Source organism: Aspergillus viridinutans, assembly GCF_018404265.1.
Source record: "Aspergillus viridinutans IFM 47045 DNA, scaffold_8, whole genome shotgun sequence".
NCBI lineage: Eukaryota > Fungi > Ascomycota > Eurotiomycetes > Eurotiales > Aspergillaceae > Aspergillus > Aspergillus viridinutans.
Window position 1 is genome coordinate 1,396,591 of NW_025091224.1, and position 19,149 is coordinate 1,415,739.

The following is a 19,149-nucleotide window of genomic DNA, read 5'->3' on the forward strand; positions in this document are numbered from 1 at the left end:
GTCGGCGTCGGGCGTCCCTTCGCCCGTCTTATTCTGAAGCTTCCGCTGAGTCAGCCAGGCAGAACCAATAAACGGTCTTCTGCGGTTCGGCCAAGGGCTGGGCGGAATCAGCAGAGCTTCCGCCTTCCGCTGACTCAGCGGCTGCGGACCAATACAATTTTACTTGGCATCTCGATGGTTTGTTTCAATTGACGCACTTTTCTAGAACACGTTTGTTCTGGACCGTAGATAACTGATTCTATGAGCAATACCGCTGGAGAATTGTCCAATCCAGCCGAGACCAAGTAGTTGCTTACAGATCATCGACGGTTTCAACTCGACAGCTGCAGCTCTGCTGATCGGCCGGAGATCTCGGAAGTTGTCGACATGGAGATAATGAACTATGAACGGATATTGAGTCTCCTAATTCGACTCCTTGAGATGTGGTGACGTGGGTGGGTCTAGTCACTAGCCATTTTGCATCCGGATACACATGGCATGCTTGGAAGCCTCGGTTTTCTTCTCTGCAATTTTCTTCGTTGTCATGTCTTCCTTTGCGTAGTGAGATAATTCTTACACCATATCCAGGTAGCACTGTACGACGCTTCCTCGGCGCACGTATCCCACAGTTTATGATCTCTCTCTTTCAGTGCTCCACTCACCATCATGCCTCGCCGGAAGAGTTCACATGTCGCTGACCCGGACCTGGGCTAACACTTATACGAGCTCAGCCTATTGTGCATGTAGTCCATGCAATGTGTGTCAGGCTGTCAGCTTCGGACAAGGATGAAGTAGTTCTTGCTGACAGGATCGCCTGCACCCGCCTGTGGCGCATTTTCTTTTGAGTTGGCGAAACCTTCGCAGTCTTGTTGACAATCTAACTGTTTACTATTGCATCAACATGCCAACATGGCCATACAATGTATAGCGCAGAGAGTAATGATTCAGGGTCTCTGATCATCCCAGAGGCAGCAGTTATTAAGAGTATTATAGAGTTTGCAGAAATCAAATAATGTTATTTTGCTTATAGATGATAATGTGCTCTAATATGCTCATCCATTGTCGTTGAGGTACAGTTGCTGACAGCTTCGTGTAACCTCGCCTGCAATATACGGCTCAGCCCATGAGGACTTTCTGTTCCGTCACTGTTTATCATATATTGCATAATTAGAATTAGATAAAAATCAATAAGCATTATCAAAAAGTCATACTAAATCGAATTGTCCCTCTGCATGCATCATCCCCTTGGCTGACAAACCATGATGACTCCACGAAACCCCAAAGTCATACTCTCCAAGGCACATCACATCTCACACCAGTTTGTTCATCCAAGTAGGCAGACTTACCACTCCCGCCCTTATCAATCGTCTCATTCCACAACATCTTCTGTACCTTCTGCCCCTCCTTGCTCTTAATAAATTCGAACGGCTCCTCCACCGCCATATCCCTGAGGAGCCTCCCATGTGTCTCCACCCCCGCAACGACCGCTGCATTCAGCGCAATCCATCCCGCTTTCTCTGGTGATCGAGCGCTGGGAGCTTTCATCACGTTCGTGGGTATGCGCATATATATGGGGAGCACATCAGTCATCCCTGTGTCGACCAGGCCGGGACAGAAGCTGTTGATGATGACTTTGTCGGGGTGATAGTGCTTCGCGAGTTCGAGCTGGAAGAGCACACAGAGGAGCTTACTATCTCCATATCGTTGCAACATGGAGAGGCCCTCGGCGTTGTTAAAGTGCTTGAGGATCCCCTCTCCTTCCTGGAGGGGAAGCCTGTTGACTAGACTAGTCTTCTCGTACATTCGACTACCGGTCCAAGTAACTCTTGTTGGCTTGCTGGTCTTGTTTGCAGTCGTCTCCAGCGTGGGTAGGAGAGCGAGTGTAAGCAGGACATTGGAGAGATAGTTGACTTGGATGTCCTTCTCATGCCCCGAACTTGCCAACTCTTTCGCTGCCGTACCAATCCCCGCATTCGCCATCAGCAGATGCAAATCTTGAAACGCGAGCTGGTAGGCAGACACGAAGCGCTGCACGCTCGCGCAGTTCTCTGTGTCGAGCTCCATAACTTTGATCGTGACATTTGGATTGACCGCCTTGACAGCCGGATTGGAGAGCAGAGATTCTCGGACAGTCTCGCCTTTTGCCGTGTTGCGCACGGCCATGATGAGATTTGAGACCTCGTACAGGATAAGTTGGCGAGAAATCTCAAGCCCGATGCCTGCTGTTGCGCCGGTGACGATGGTTGTTTGCCCAGAAAGGTCGATCCCGGAGGACAGAGGCGGTACTGGTGGTTGGAAAAAAGGCATTGTGTGGTGTCCTTGGTCCTTCTCCGTTAATTGGATGTGTCTGACCCTCAAAGGAAGGTTACATGAGCTTCTAGTTGTGGACTTTGTCTTCTCCGAAGAGAGACTGCCGCCATCGCCCTTTAATATCCCTCTTCAAATCATAAAGCGGGTTGAGTTCCTTCCGAGACCCGGTTCACTCTTCATTAAGCTTCCGAATCCCGCGCCACGAGGCTCCTCAATTTCGCAAGTTAGTAATTGTCCACCCTTCAAGCCATGGCGTCCCAGCACAGCGGACCAAAGAAAGTCCTTAACATCACACTATGGCTAGTTTTCCTCATTTCCTCTTTTCAGTTTGGCAAGTGGCAAAACAGACCCGGCCACAAAACTCATTTCTGTCGGTTGATGGGAAGAATTAGTACCCATCCAGGCTTGATAGGGACGGCAATACCACAGAAGTTTTCGAAATCACTTTTGTTGTCGAAGACATCTGTATTGCTTGAGAGTTGTAACTACCTAGAAAGAGGATCACAAGAGGTAAAATATATAAGCAATTAACCAACAGCTCTTAGCCTAACCACAGCAACTATAATAACCAGTTAAATTTCAAGCTTCTAATGCTTGCACACCTCATCCGGTTCCCATGCCAAGACCCTGGTTTTCATCTCTTGAAGTTTCCGGTTCACAAACTCTTCCATAAACTTTCTTTCCTCTTCGTTAAGCAGGTCAATCCTCTTTTCCCACCTATCTTCTGCTGCAACTGCGCATGGCCCGAAGAACCGATGATCAAGTTTCTGCCAGAAGATGGCATCAAAGGCGAAATTTTTTCTCGCTGCATATGCGACCCAAAAGTCGCCATTTGCCCAGCTCTGTTGCATTGGACCAGAAAGTCTTTGGTCCTCCTTTAACTTGCCCTGCTTAATAGCTGCTTCTTCACGCTCGAGGAGCACTTTTAGGAACGTATGTAGACGAATTTCAAAGGCCTTCGTCCAAGCCTCAATCCCGTCCGGCCAGTATTCCGGCTGCTCGAGAAGCAGCCACCATGGTGGCGCGTAGGAGAACTCAACTGGTGCTGCGTATGTAAATTCCCAGTCCACGACCCCAACAATCTGCAAGTTTGCATTGACCAGCACATTGGAGGGTCGAAGGTCATCACACCATATCTTAAAGGGTCCGCAATCACTTGCAGAAAAGGAAGTAAGTCGGCCTTCTCTGGCGAGCTTACTGAAGAGCTGTCTGGCGATGAATTTCCGCTGACAGTCACTCGCAGATTCGACTGCATCATTTCGTTGATGATTCAAATGTTCAATATGTAATTCCGAGAGCGCTCTAAAATAAGACGGCGTTGTTTTGAAGGTGGTGGTTGGCAGTTTCGACCGTGGTAAAGTCCCCAGACGGACTAGTTCATTCATATTGATTGATAGGGGCCGAGCTGTCAATTCCCATGTGGAATCGTCAATCTGGGTAAGAGATCCTATCTGAGGCAATGATAATCTTGACAGCTGAAGCAAGATATCCGCAAGCTGTCCGTATAACATTTCAAGCTTATCTGTATTGATATACGGATCAAGGATTGGACGATCTTCAATATTGAGCGTTGGCGTATTTAGCGCTGCACCCAAATCCATGGCGTGGTCGATATATTCCATGATAATAAATGGGCCCAAACCGAGAGGACTTTCTTCCTTTGTTCCCCAGTGCAGAATGAATGGTACAGGGATCGATGTATGGTCCTGGATGTACCTGATGATAGCGACTTCGTTCCGAACCTTCTCTTCGGGAAACATAGTAGCTCCAGGCTTGGGAAAGCGGATCATTGCCGAACCACCATCCTCGAATTTCATCCGAAAGGATACATTAAACGCACCTGCCTTGGGGTCACACAACTCGGTAGGGACTCCTTTTCGATGCTTCACGATAAAATCGCCGATTGCTCTCAAAGTATCCGTCTTGAACAGGTCTGCCACCCAAGCATCCGAGATAGCGTCACTTTGCTCCCATGCAACGTCATCAAAGCACATGCGTGTCCGCATCTTTGTGGATTCAAAAGACAGCTCGACTCACGCGGATCTTAGTTAACAAGTTAAAAGAAAAATATAGACACATGTTCAAAATGAGAAAAATGGATGACAAATTCACAAAAGGGTAAACAAGCTGGCTCCAGATATGGTTACTTGAAAAACTTCGATGTCTCCGCAAAATCGCCCTATACAGCTTGGCTTGGCTTGGCAATTAGTGTTCAGGAATTAATCTTAGAGTATACTTCAGAAACTGAAATCGAAAGACTCTGTATCACAGTATCAATCATTCAATCCAACCCATCTCCATGGATCGAGGCGTGGAAAGTTTAAAGCTCGCGCTTACGACCCTTTAAGGTTTAGCTTGGTGATCAGGTATTTGACGCTAGTCCGATAATGGTAAGCGGACATTGATAACTATCCGTGGGACCGTGACGAGTCGACGACACACCAAACACCCACAACTTACTTCCACCAACATGAGCCGCCTCTCCAGCTGCACAAGTCCCTGGGACATCACTACCGGAGCAAAACAAGACGAAGAAGAAGCCCACCCCCTTCGTCATGGTTAACGCGGGCAGGCGATCTAAATGCTGTTTCACGTGTCGCGAGCGGCGTGTGAAGGTACGGGAACCCTTTGCGCTGCCAAGGTCCGTCTGGTTAACAGTGTCCTTCCCACTCTAGTGTGACTTGCAAAAGCCATACTGTCGGCGTTGTACGCAGGCGGGTCGACCATGCCCTGGCTACCCCGAGGCCTGGGACGTCATGCTGCGCGTGCAGAACAAATATGCCGAGAATAAAGTGCAGACGCGGGTTCAGAAAGTAAGAACGCAAAGAATGGAGCGGATCAGAAGAGAGGACACCACCATTCCGCGAGAAGTCCACATCCCTGCCGAGCTGCTCAGCTGGAGGCGTTTCTACCGAGATTATGCAATCCACTCGGGCATCGCGCTCTTCAACGTTCTCCCCAGGTTTTATACGAGCAGCTCGTCGACATGTTTCCAAGAAGCCCTCCAGGCCGTGGCCTTAGTTAGCTCGGCTCGCCAGCTTCACCAGTCTGGATTGATGGTGCGGGCAAGGCAGCACTACGGCAAAGCGATTACGGCGCTTAATGTCGCACTTAATGATCCTGTCCTAACTGCCGACGATTCAGTTCTCGTAACTCTGTTTCTGCTTTTACTATTTGAGGTAAGATATGTTTGGCTAGTTTTGCCCTCACCTTTTCATAGAAGAGAGCTCGATTGCCGTCAACAAGGCCCGTTCATGCTAAACGCATGTAGATGATCGTCTCAGAGTTCCCGACGAGTGGCCTGAAGGACCCGGTCTTCCGCTGTCATATCCACTTTGAAGGGGCACTGCTCTTGCTTCGATGGCGGGCTGAGCAGTCCCAGGATTCCGAACTAGATAAAAGCTTCTTAACATTCTTCAGTCATATCTGTGTGCGTATCCACCCTCGGGCCACGCACAGTCAACGTTCTACTGACATCGGTATTCAGTTGATGAGTATGTTCCTCAATCATGAGCCCTCCTTCGGTGTGAAATGGTTAACCCTGGAAAAGTTTGCGGCTCCATGGGCAAAAGGGCCTCTTTTAGAGCCCATTCTTGGCCAGACGGTCGATTTTAAGAGGCGTGTGCACGCTCAGGTCACGATGAGCCACCGCCCATCTCGAATCGAGGTGATACAGCTCATCAAGGATGGGACTGCTATTTGCGAAAATCTCAACGCCACGGCAACCAGCGTCAAGTCCTCATCGAATCCAGATCTGCCTTCACATCTACAGCCGACAGCCTTTAATAACATGTTCGAGGTCTCCACCAAAACGACTGAGGCCATCGCAAGGTGTCTATATCAAACTGTGAGGTACCATGTCGTTGAAGTGGTCTCGAGCCTTGTGGCTTTGCTTGAGGACGGTGACGGAACCCACCACAAACCTGATTATCAGTTTGACCCATCACTGGGGTTCACGATCCTCGAACAGGTGTGTGGGGAGATTTGCGCCGTTCTGGGGCTCGACAGCGAGCATAATATGGAGGAAGACCAGATAGGAATGCCTTATCGGGCATATAGCATCTTCTGGCCTTTGGTTGTCTTGCTGTTCTCTTCTTTGGCGGGTGAGAAAAAGAGGGCATGGGTCCAAGAAAAGCTGCGATTCATCGGCGAGATAAGTGGGCTTGGCCTGGCAACATTTGCCGCTGGAAGTCTTGACACATTCCGTCCAGCTTAACTGTAAGCGCTATAGAAAATTTATGCAGATAGATGAGGAGCAATCAAGGCCAGAAAATGCACTGTATATGGGATATTTTTCTACTATAGCTCTTCAATATCGAGATCTGCGTTCTGAAAGTGCCTTGTTCCTAAATTACGTCCCGCAAGTAGACTGGCTGAGCCAATCCGCAAATCCATATCCAAATCCATATCCAAATCCATATCCAAATCCATATCCAAATCCATATCCATATCTATATATATAATAAAACATTAGATTTACTAAGAAAAATTAGAGTCATGGTAGATTTTAGATTTTAGCTGATGATGGTTAGGATGGTAGTGGTAAGATATATATTAGATCCGTACCACTTTTCATCCTAACCTTAGGAGGTACTACTACTCCCCTATATAAGGCTATTTTAGCTTATATAATAGGTAATATATAATAGTTATATAGTAAATTATTATAGTATTAAATAAAAGATATAGATATCCTAGTGGTGTGACTAGAATACTGGAAAGTAGGTGGTAATCTGAATACTAGAGGTCACCTGACTGGATAGTATGGATATATCCATTATCCACAATCCAATCCGTATGGATATGAGGGTGGGTTAGATAGCTAGTAGATCAACCCATAATCCGCATGGAGAGACAGCGCCACAGCGCTCCACCAAGAGTTAATTGAGCTTTCAGCTGATCAGCTCGTTGGACAAAAGTGGGACTTGAGGGCTCTTGCCCCTTTTCTCCGACTGAAGAAGAACTGGACAGGCATGCTCGAGATTATGGAGACTTTGAGACCGTTCAAAATCTTAACCAATGACTAAGAGACTCGCTCCCTACGAACTCTGATGGCTGGGTATCAAACGATGTATGGAGCGCTGCGAAAGATGGTGATCGCGTGGCGTACGGTGAATGCACAGACAAAGGCGGAAATCTTCCAAGGGGTACGGAGTAGAATCATCAAACATTCGACGCTCCGGTCGGCTGTGGCAATCTCGCTGTCATGTGGCACCGCTACTCGTTACGAATCAAAGCTCATCCATATCCTGTTCTTGCTCATCTCGACAAGTTAAAAGGAATCAGGGGCAGGATGTCCTCGACACTTGTTGGCGCCTCTGGCCGTGTTTACGTGCGTGATGGGGTACTCAAAGCTCATCCAAGGAACCCGGAGCTGAATATCTACCTTGCACAGTAAGTCTCTATTTCTTCAATCGTCTTGTTAGTATTTCCAGACTTTCCACTAATCAGATGGCAAATGAATCTCAGTTGTGAGAGTCGACCCTTTGTTTTGAAGCCTGTTTCCAAGTCAATATTCGAACATTCTGTGATCCTCAAAAGGGAGTTTCCAGATACTTGTCAACTTCGAACACATGCGGATGCCAGCGAAAATGAACTCATTCTTGTTTATGAATACTTTGCGCATGACTTGCTCTCCTTAGTACAGAACAACTCAAATCTATCTCTCAAAGCAAGAAAATTCATATTGCAACAGGTTGGGCTGGCAGTGGAGAGCTTTCACGCCAAAAACTGGATACACTTGGGTTGGTCAAATATCACTTCATCAAATCTGCGCTGACAGGGGTCACGTCTAGACATAAAGCCGGACAATGTCATGGTGGACTGCAGGAAAAACAACGAAGGCCAGCTTGAAATAGAGCGAGTGGTATTATCCGATCTGGACTGCTCTTTGGAGCTGGAAGGCAAAAGGCTCCTCAATGCTAGAATAGGAAACGTGATGTGGCGCAGTCCAGAGGGGCAAATAGGGAAGGGTATCGGTAAACCTTCAGATGTGTTTTCTTATGGACTACTTGTAAGTTGGACTATTCGCTGTTAATGAGCACACCCGCTTAACATTCCTCACAGTTTCTCTATGTCATAACCGGCATGGAAACTCTACATCCTGACTTCAAAGAACTAAGGGAAGCGGGAATCGAACCTGAGCTGGAGATCTTAGGCCGTTTGATAACATTCTTCGGCCCTGTCCCTCCTGAGCTGGTATCACATGTTAACGACGAAGGATGGGGCAATATCTTGATGGAGTTGTCAGAGGCAACAGCTGATGATCCAAGCATGCGATTCGACGGGTGGAAGGAAGAGGTTTTCCCAAATCTTGACACTGAGACAAAGAGAGTGATATCCAGGATGATAAAACTTGGTCCTGCAGAGAGAGCCACTATGTCTGAAATTTTAACGGATCCCTGGTGGAGTCGCGATGAAGACTTTGGATCCCAGTAGGCAATGATCGTTACCTAACTGTGTCCTCAACCATCATCAACTTAGTAGTAGGTTCAATATTTGATATAGGAAGTCCTGAGAGATTCAAAACCTGAAACAGTGAGGGTAATGAACAGTAAGACGATGTATGCACATTTGCGAGTTGATCGTTCCTACCGATTGTACTCTCTTCGTGTCCTTTAGAACAGTCCGCTTCAGAGCCTGTTTCACAGCAGTGTCTGCTACCGGCAGTATTCGAGGGCATAGTGGCGTTGAAATAAACAGTAGATTGTATCATACGCCCGGCACATCCCACGATTTTAACGCTTCAGACTCGGCCGCGGAGCTCTGTGGGTTAAACGGCTTCGATACGCCAAATTTGAAGGGGTCCTACAGAGATTTCAGACTTACAGATGCAGGAGGAAAGAAGAGAACCACATACTCAACCAGAAATCCACGAGGCTTCAAGAACGAAATAGCTCCTATGGATTTTGGATGGGATCTAGGCATCATACGGCCTACGGTCCAAGCTGAGTGTACCACACCACCGAGTGGCACATGTAGGCTCGGGGCGAAGCTCAGCTGTCATTTGGCAGGTACTCGGCCGAGATGTTGTGATCTCTTTGTTTAGACTCTCCACGGCCTTCGCCGACTCCTGCGATGGTGGCTGAAAGGAACCGAACCTCTGGGCGGAAGCCGCGACGCCATCTCAACCCGACGCAAGGAACACCCTTCCGTCGAATGACCGACTGACAGATGCTCCAGTAAACAAAACCGATTCTGCTCTAGAATATTGCATATATTGACGGGCTATTTATTCTGCCAAGAAGGTCTGAATACGAGGTAGCATGGCCCTTCTGACTCTACTAGCTCCTTTGCTGGGCACCCTCGACTCAACACGAGGGATGCTTCTCTGCATTTGTCTAGAGGACGCTGTTCCAAATATTCTCATTGTTTACAACGCTCTAGCCAGCAAAGATAGTAAAAACCAAAACCCGCAGCTCTTGAGCTCCGCGGAGGTTTCATCAATGCGATGCATATTGGGTAGATCGATGACGAGGGTCAACCTGCTAGCTCAGGGATTGTTGAACGGCTTCACTGTCGATAGGCTGGGATGGACGCGACCCAGCTGGTCGCAGTCTCGACTCGGCTTAAAGAGACAAATCTTGGATGACCGCGGAAAGTCCGAGCCACTGATTGATGGGTCATAGCCAAGAGACCGAGCCATGTGCAGACATCGGAGATGCTGCGAGACCAGCCAGCTCCAACTCTAAATGTAGTCAATGACAGTGGCAGGTGAATACCTTGTCTTGGTACGGCAGAGCTTCCAAAGCGTACTAGATTCGTTGGTGGCAATAGACGAGGCACATGATATAATTTTTCGATCAGGAACTCTTGCTAATTAGCCTTGACGTGCAGAGCTGAATAAGCTTTCAAAATAATCTACCTCGGTATCCCAGATTTCTTAGTGTTCGACAATAAGGTAGTCTTGCTAGAAACATGCCATTTTCGGAGAAGCACAGGCCGTCCTGTGCCTCCGCCAACCGCAACCTGTGAAGCATCAGATTTTACAGATTTAAAGAGCACGAAGAGCTCCTAGGATCCAGATCCTACGATAGAGAGTTTAATGCTGTGGCATTAGTTGCGCCACCGGACAACTTCCGATATCAACCAGTTCGCTTTGGGCAACACCCGATATGGAGAGGCAAACGGCATAATCAGCACAGACCCTGAAACGTGGGGGAACCCACAAGATACCAGGTCATGGCGGGATATGTGGCAGTATGGAGCAAGCCAGCACACGGCAAGTGGCTACGGAGTAAAGATGGAGTGGAAGAACGTTTTAGCCTGTACTCTAAACCGTCTCAGGCTTCATTATTGGGTTCTTCTCCGCATCTGTCAGGATTACTCATGGGTCATCATCCCCAAGCAGCCAATCAGTTGTTTCCCCGCGTTTCCCCAGAAAAGCCACGTTCCAGCAGAATCCCCTCCCCCGGTGTATTTCTCCCTAGAGAGCTCTCCCACTCCGCTCCCAATCCCGCGCTTTCGCAGTCGCTCCGTCCCGTGGGGGTTCCCCGTCAAGGTAGGACTGCATAGCTTGCAGACATCATGGTGTAATCATGCAGTACCGCGGCAGTTTGAGCGCGTAGTATATAAAAGATGGTCGATCCCTGCTTTCTTCTGCAAGTTCAGGCTCTGTCGCTTCTCTAACTCATTTTTGTTCTTTTTTGAGAAACCCCTTTTTGTTATCGGTTGGCTCGATCAACATGGGTGAGGTAATCACCAACAAAGACCTTCTGGGGGAGAAGGCTGAGCTGAGCCGCGAGGAGGTCATCCAGCTGGCTCAGTTGACCGAGGAAGAGAAGAGGATTGAGAACAAACTGCGGCGACGTATTGACTCTATCATTATGCCGCTTGTCATTCTCGTTTATCTCATGAACTATATCGATCGGTAGGAATGCCTTCCTATAATTGCGTCGGGCTGTTTGCTTGCTCGCCGCCAGTCACCGGTCGCATATTTTCTCTTCAACCTTTCTACGTTGTAACACGGTTGTGCCACCAAAACTGACTTTTTTTTGGAAGAAACAATTACCCGGCTGCTCGTCTGCAAGGTCTCGAACGCGATCTAAAGCTCAGCGATGCCGACTATCAAACCGGTCTTTCCATTCTCTTCGTCGGATACATTCTTATGCAAGTGCCGTCCAACCTGATCTTGAACTATATGGGACGGCCATCGCTATATCTGGGATTCTTCACCGCCGCATGGGGCCTGGTCTCGCTGCTGACGAGCCAAGTCAAGAGCTTCGGTGGAATCATCGCCTGCCGGTTCATCCTGGGTCTGGTCGAGGCTCCATTCTTCGCTGGTGTGCTCTTCTACCTCTCCAAGTGGTATACCAAGAAGGAGCTAGCTCTGCGCATGAGTATCTTCTACTCGGGCTCCCTGCTCAGCGGAGCATTCGGAAATCTCATCGCGGCCGGTATCCTAAAGGGACTCGATGGGAAACACGGCCTCGCAGCCTGGAAATGGCTGTACATTATTGAGGGCTCCATCACCATAGCCGTCGGCCTCGCGGTCATGGTATTCCTGCCTGACTTCCCCTCCACCTGGAAGCTCCTCTCCGAAGAGGAACGCCACGTCGCCAACCGCCGACTGGCCATCGAAGCTGCCGATGCCGACGTGGATGAAGCCGGCAAGATGAGCCAGGTCAAGGGTCTCAAGCTCGCCTTCAGCGACATTAAGACCTACGTTCTCGCCATCGCCTACATGTCCATCACCGGCGCCAGCGGCTTCCAGAACTTCTTCCCCACGCTCACAGCAACACTCGGCTACAACCACTTTATTTCCCTCCTGCTCGTCGCACCGCCCTACATCTTCGTCGTCTTCTACAGCCTGGTGCACTCGCACTTGTCCGACCGCTTCGGCAAACGCTTCTGGTTCTTCTTCTACCCCATCCCCGTCACCATCATCGGCTTCATCATCTTCATGACAACCGACGGCTTCGGACCCAAGTACTTTTCCTTCTTCCTCATGAACATCATCTTCGCCCAGAACGGCACCATCTACGCCTGGATCGGAAACGCCATCAATCGTCCCCCGGCTAAGCGCGCCGCCGCCTACGCCTTCATCAACTCCATCGGTAACTCCGCCAGTATCTGGACCCCCTTCACCTTCCGCAAGCAGGACGCCCCGCACTACCGTCCCGCTCTAGGCGTGTGTATCGGGCTGCAGACCCTCGGTGGCATCATGGCCATCATCATGTACTTCCATCTGCGCTCGTTGAACAAGCGCCAGGAGCGGCTGGAGGATAGCGAGGTGACTCTGACAGATAAGGAGATGCGGCGGTTGGAGCGCACGGCGGAGATTGAGGGTATTGATATTGCGGCTGCGCGTCGGCTGCAGGAGGGATTCAGATATATCTTGTAATAGTTTTGAGTTAAATATCTGGCAGCGTGTACTGAAATTTGGAATGAATAAGTTCGTACGATATCTAGGAGTTTGTCTTTTCATTTTCATCCACATACATTATTTGCTCCACTAGTCGGAAACTTCTATATACAAACCCTGCATCATTATATCTTGTTACTGCCATAGGTGCCATGACCGGCTTTGCCGACCTCAAACACGACTGCAACCCCAAGATGCTGTGACAGCATACAAATTACGAACATACACACAAATTCGAGGCAAACCGCAGCATCCATCACGGTAAACTGCTCGCCCGCTGAAGCTCTCACCGGCTTTGCGGAAAGACACCAATGTCCAACTTTTCGCAAACAAGGCCCCTCATACATCCCGTACACCTGTGTCGTCATCATGTAGAGGGGCGCTGGAAAGGAGTTTGATGTGTCATGGCACCTTTTGTAGTCGAAGTGTATTTTTTGTGGGACCCGGGTGATGGAAGTATATAGCCTGGATTTGTGTCGCGGTGTGTGAAGCGTAAGCGTGGCAACCACGAACTATGACCGAACGAGAGATGGACTTGGCGAGAAGCATTATAAAGCGGTATAATGACAAACTGGATCGAAACTTCAAAGTCCTCGATGTGGCACAGCTGTTGATGATTTTTGAGGTCCTGTTCGGCGGAGGACAGCGACGCAAATGCCTCTCCCGGTGCGGCAGAGGGGCTGTCCCATACTCCATGCTCTCAGCTATCTTCATAAAAGGCAAGTCAGCAGATGGTCTTTACTGTCCAGTACAGGTCAAGAGATGGATGAGTTAACATACCAACCGAATAATCAGCGATCTAAGACGAGCAAGGGAGGCAATATATGGATGGATGCGAAGTGGCGAGTGGCTTAAACCATGGAGCATGATAAAAAGATTGTGTTGTTCGCGATAGAAGTCCTTCACGCAGGACCACGGCCTTGTGTGTACAAAAGCCATCGCCAGGCGGTCTTGATACTTGTGTATAGAGCTTTGAGTAAACACAATGAGCGGGACATCGATAAAAGTGGAGCCAGGGTGACGAGAACATACTGTATAGAGAGGACAATAATCGTCTGGGGGATACCCAGGTGCTGGTAGGTGAGATTCAGCTCAGCGTGGATGCTGCTGTTCTGCATATCACAAGTCCATCCCACAAGCAGAGGGCCAGAGTTGCAGTTATATAAAGGGTTATAGTCGTCACCTGCGCTGTCCTGGGTGGTAGTATAAACCTGAATGTCCCTGCTCTCCTCATAGCGAGGGAAGAGGTCCTTCCAGTCCCAACCCTCGTTAGCAATCTCCTCCCAGGCGTCGATCTGGCCTTCTTCGGCACGGGTGTAGACATACCGTTGATCATGGTAGACCCACCTAGAGCCTTTCCCGCACGCAGGCTCTCAACCTAGTTCCCCATGTAGGTCTGAGGGACATATTGGTAGCCATAGTCAGTTCAGGATCCGAAGGCAGCACCATAGCTGCTGTTGTTGTAAACCAGGGCGTTGGCCACATGCACCACCTCCGACGACAATGTACCTCAGCCCGGCATTGCTGTAAGAGTATAACGAGGAGGAATATATAAGAGAGAAGATGTAGAGGAGGTATATAGGAGATGGATAATTGATGGACAGGAAAGGGAGACGACGGTATTTATGCTTCTACCGCCTCATTGATGGAGAGGCAGAGGGAGGGCAAAATGCTGACATACAAAGAGGGATCATCTGCTCAGTTGAAGGAAATCTGAGACCCAACCCCTTTCAGGCCGTTCAGGCCGTCAAAGGAATGGCCAATATGACCAGACATCTTAGAGGCAAACAGCTTTGCGGAAAAGAGCGGAGTATGGAACCAATGCCTGCCTGCCTATGCATKTACCCACGTATCTTTCGGCCTTTCACGCTGAGGATTGATGAGACGTAGACAGTGGCTGTTTCTTTGTCACCGGACGTCAGAGTCTGTCAATTACACGACAAACATGTGGGTTAGAGCGCTATCTTGGAAACTTGAAATCGATATTTATGTTGTCCGTGCAGAACTCTATGACCAAGGCAAGCACCGACAGAATATCAATGACTTCATCTGGATGAGTCACATACACAGTCCACATCAGCCATTGGAATATTTGACAGTTGAGATTTTTCTACGAGATTATGTCCGTTATCCGCTCTCCCTAAATCGTTGACAATTTGGCAATCGGTGGTTTGCTGACAGCGGAAACGATACTTGTGACGGTGTTCAATGTCGCCAACGTCGAAACCTGGATGAAATCGGACGCTGCAAAGTTACGATAGGTACTCACCGTGGAATTGTCCAGTTCACTGCATCAATGTGGTTAACACCCATCGCCAAATTCTGAGGTCAAAGAAAGTATGTACAAATCGATCATCACCATTACCAGCCTAGTTTAAATCAGTAAGTTTCGTGCATATACAAGCCTCATATACTACCCAGCATACAGAACATATTTGCCTCTCGGGCTGCTCACTGCGTCAATGATTTCGATCCTAGTGACGCTGGCGCCCTTTGGAATTTCATCGTTTACTCGAGAACGTCGTTATGAGCGTTGGCTTGTCCATTTTCCGAGGTCGACAAATGATCGTTGATCGGGCCCGTCTTCCGAATGATACTTGTATCGAGGCCCATCGATATCCGGATCTAGAATCATTTCATACTATGTCTCTACTTGCAGAATGGCCCGCTTGCCGGCAATAGGAGAGAATCTGAAGGAGAAGATGCTAAGATGCGGATGTATCCGAACCATAGAAGTTGACCGATGTGGACTATCAGAAAACAAGGAATAAAATCAAAGGATAATCCGGGCCAGATGTGTGCAAACAACGAGTTGCAATCACAGTGTCAACGGCTCGGAAGTAAACCACCGCGACGACATGCAATCAGGGTATTGATCATCATCAGTTTGAAGGAAGAGAAAAAGGGAATTCTAGCGAGGGATCTCCGACATTCCACCGGCAGATCGCACCCTTGTCTGTCCATATTATATCCAAATTGGCGAGCGGTCCGTCCAGTAAGGAGTTGCGGGTGGAAGGAAGCCATGGATGCCGAAAGGAGTAAGTGACGCTGAGGATCGACATGGACTATCGAACATCAAGTAGATCCAGCACAGAAGCAAAGCAGTGACTGCCTCATTGCAGCTAGAGCAACAAGTAGTTGATTCGGACCACGGCAGCGCATCGTCTATTCAGATGAGAACCATACAGTGCCTTGCTTGAGGGCTCTGCTTCCGTCTATGGATGAACAATGTACAAGCGACAAGAGGGCGTCCTGAGGCCTACTCCTCTTCGAGATTCGAGAGCGAGGATTAAGATGACCTTCAAACCTAGGATCTCCTCATCAGCCCATAATAACTACATTTGGTTTTGAAGTGAGCCACAGCTATCCATCAAGGCCACTTTGAATCTCAGCTCGAAACTGACTGCTGGGGGATCACATGACCGACGCGGTACGCGTCAAAATAATAGGAGTAAAAGAATGATGATTTTGTGCCACTGCGGTCACTACCAAAGTCCTACCCCTGATAGCATTCTTCTTATCTATTGAAATATGTCCACCGCGTCAGGAACAGGCCTGATCTTGGAGGAAACCAATAAAAGTGTGGTAAGTGAAAAAGAGACTTCTCCATAAAGGTTGGACGGGGATCGATAACAATCCTAGTGAGACGCAATAACCCCACTTAGGTCGATCAGTGTCTCTGTGGTATTGGCCTCCTCCGAAACTGCATTCTTTCTAGCCAAATTTGCAATTCACTGATCCAGTCAGATTCTTGGGGTCACTGCCGCCTTTCCCTTGTCCCAATTCATCGTGTTATGATTCGCTGTTGCTTGTTGTCATGCCGAGGATGGTCAGCAGCGGGCTAGGTGCTGCACCTCGCCCACCAAAGGGCGCCATCCCTGTGGTTGGGGAAATGATTCATTGCAGGTCCTCCTCCAGGTCAAAATCCTCGAAATGTATCTTTAGGGATTATGGATTCATCCTCGCTCCATGCCGTCAAGAGGGATTCCAACGCACCCATGGTTCTGGAAAAGCAGAATGGGACTTCCCGACCGTCTCCGCCTATTCCAGGTCGGCGGAACAAGGCTCGTCCCATGGCGCTGGCGTTGATGGGATTGGCCGGTTTTTTGTGGTTGATGCTGCCTGACAGAGTCCATCAGTCAACAACAAAGGGAGAGAAGAACGCACCACCGCCGGCGTTCAGTTGGGACCAGGTACGACAGGGATCTATTTCGATTAGCTTCTATTCTAACAGCATACACAGATTACACCTTCTAAATCTCTGGAATACCATGATTGCTTCGACGGCTTCCAGTGCGCCCGACTTGAGGTGCCTATGGACTATCATCGAGAGAACGGTCACGGCCGTCAGATGGCTATTGCCATTGCGCGCTTACCTGCAAAGGTCCCGGTGACGGACTCCCGGTATGGCGGTGCAGTTCTAATCAATCCCGGTATTCTCGACTTCCCCCTTCTTTCCACCTCAGACTCTGATGAAGACAGGGGGCCCTGGCGGTTCTGGTGTCGGAGAGGCTTTGTTGTCCGGTCGGGACATGCAGACGATCATTGATGCGGAAGCCGATCCTGCATTGCCCACGAAAACTGCGAACTCGTCGGCTCGATACTTTGATATCATCGGCTTTGATCCACGTGGCGTTAACAACACAACTCCCGGGTTCAGCTGTTTCCCCGATTCATTTTCGCAGAGGAACTGGGAGCTCCAGGTGGAGGCGGATGGCATGCTGGGTAGTTCCGACGATTCCCTCATGCGCAGTTGGCAGCGTGCCCTTGCTCTTGGCGCTGCTTGCTCCCAGGCACTACAGTCCGCGCCGGAGGGGACTGATGAAGCTCTCGGGGAGCATCTTAATACACCGCCAGTTGCGAGGGATATGCTCGAAATCATTGAGCGACATGGTGAATGGCGGGAAAGGCAAGGTCAGGTCGAACAAAGGGAGTACGATCGCACCTACGGGTATGACCAACAACAGAGAATCGTGGCACGAACCACGTGGAAGAGAGGACAAGAGAAGCTTCTGTACTGGGGCCGTTCGTACGGAACTGTGCTCGGAAGCACCTTTGCGACGATGTTTCCTGATCGGATCGAGCGTGTTCTACTGGACGCCGTGGTTGATGTCAACAAGTACTACACTGGGGAAGGACCTGACTCGATTGCTGATGCTGACGCAATCTTCGACCGTTTTGCATTCTACTGCGACATTTCGGGGCTAGATGGATGTCCCTTCTATACGCAAGGAGGCCCTGCAGCCATCAAAGCCGCATATCTGGAACTAGAAGCGGCGCTATACAACGCATCACTGCCAGTAGCACCGTCAGCCACGCGGGGGCCTGAAGTCCTTACGTGGACCGATCTGAAATCTGTTCTTCGCTACTCGGTGTACCAACCTCTACTTGTATTTCCTCTGCTAGCACACTACGCAAAGTCACTGGCCGAGGGTGATGGGTCTCCGATGGCCGACTTCAAACAGCGATCTCGCTCGCCTTCGTGTCCATCTAACCAATGCATGCGAACAGGGCCGTGGTCTGACAAGTGTCTTGAGAAAGGGGCGAATGAACTCTATGCCATGTCGGCAATCTTATGCTCCGATGCCCCATATCTACACATGGACCAAGCACGTTTCCAAGAAGCATGGGCGTCTCAGAAAGCCCTGAGTTTTACCTTGGGGGATTATTGGGCTGCTGCCACTGCACTAGGGTGCGTTGGGCACACGTCGAGGCCGAAATGGCAGTTGACAGGTATGCTGGCCATCAATCTAATACGCTCTTTTCTCACCAAATCTTGATAGGGCCGTACACAGGCAATACATCTCATCCAATTCTTCTTGTGAGCAATACTCTGGATCCAGTCACTCCGTTGAGAAGGCAGGTCTCTAATCTCATGTTCTCTCCGCAATTCCACCACTATGCTGACTGTTGGTGATTCGCAGTGCGAAGAAGATGTCTAAAAACTTCCCTGCATCAGTCGTACTCCAACAAGACTCGGAAGGAGTAAGCATTATCCCTCCTACCATTCTATCACCTTACGTTGTCAGAGAATGTCGTCAATTCCGACTCTAACCATCAGTAGCACACCACCTTAGCCGCACCATCGCTGTGCGTGAGCAAGGCTATTCGCGCTTATTTCCAGAGCGGCGTGTTGCCCGATCCGGGAACTGTCTGCGGTGCCGACTTGAAGCCGCTGTTGGGGAAGTCAGGGTCCTTTCAGGCAATGAACGCTGCAGATAGAGCCATGTACGACGCGTTGATGAATATGGTTGCTCAAGCCAACCAACTGAGCCGAAGGCTGCCGTTCACCTAAATATACCTTGTCTTCATCAGAGAATACTCTATTTCTGATATTGTTCATCACGGTAACACTCGCAAGCCTGTAGTTATCTCCACTTTTGTCCGCACGCGCGAGGTTCTTTTGCGCCCTGTTGTCATCCCTGCTTACATAACACTTTACCCCTCTCCTCACCTATGCAGCTCTTTGCTGCTGACTGGAAGACAACAATATTTAT

General features: G+C 49.3%; 5 protein-coding genes across 5 annotated transcripts; 3 read left to right on the forward strand and 2 right to left on the reverse strand.

Moving 5' to 3' along the window:
- Positions 1–1,263: 1,263 nt before the first annotated feature.
- Aspvir_009497 (uncharacterized protein) lies at positions 1,264–2,286 on the reverse strand (the record flags this gene model as incomplete). Its single annotated transcript, XM_043272639.1, has 1 exon — positions 1,264–2,286. One exon carries the CDS (start codon positions 2,284–2,286, stop codon positions 1,264–1,266), a length of 1,023 nt encoding a protein of 340 aa, XP_043128574.1.
- Positions 2,287–2,876: 590 nt separating this feature from the next.
- Positions 2,877–4,295, reverse strand: Aspvir_009498 (phosphotransferase family protein; the record flags this gene model as incomplete). Its single annotated transcript, XM_043272640.1, has 1 exon — positions 2,877–4,295. The coding sequence occupies one exon, from the start codon at positions 4,293–4,295 to the stop codon at positions 2,877–2,879; it is 1,419 nt and encodes a 472-aa protein (XP_043128575.1).
- Positions 4,296–5,045: 750 nt separating this feature from the next.
- Positions 5,046–6,505, forward strand: Aspvir_009499 (uncharacterized protein; the record flags this gene model as incomplete). Its single annotated transcript, XM_043272641.1, has 2 exons — positions 5,046–5,468; positions 5,561–6,505. 2 exons carry the CDS (start codon positions 5,046–5,048, stop codon positions 6,503–6,505), a joined length of 1,368 nt encoding a protein of 455 aa, XP_043128576.1.
- A 4,468-nt stretch (positions 6,506–10,973) lies between these two features.
- Positions 10,974–12,631, forward strand: Aspvir_009500 (putative MFS transporter; the record flags this gene model as incomplete). Its single annotated transcript, XM_043272642.1, has 2 exons — positions 10,974–11,158; positions 11,290–12,631. 2 exons carry the CDS (start codon positions 10,974–10,976, stop codon positions 12,629–12,631), a joined length of 1,527 nt encoding a protein of 508 aa, XP_043128577.1.
- Positions 12,632–16,602: 3,971 nt separating this feature from the next.
- On the forward strand, positions 16,603–18,947 carry Aspvir_009501 (putative proteinase; the record flags this gene model as incomplete). The annotated part of the gene is made up of 5 exons (XM_043272643.1): positions 16,603–16,845; positions 16,896–17,085; positions 17,135–18,344; positions 18,577–18,637; positions 18,717–18,947. The coding sequence occupies 5 exons, from the start codon at positions 16,603–16,605 to the stop codon at positions 18,945–18,947; spliced, it is 1,935 nt and encodes a 644-aa protein (XP_043128578.1).
- Between the last annotated feature and the right edge of the window lie 202 nt (positions 18,948–19,149).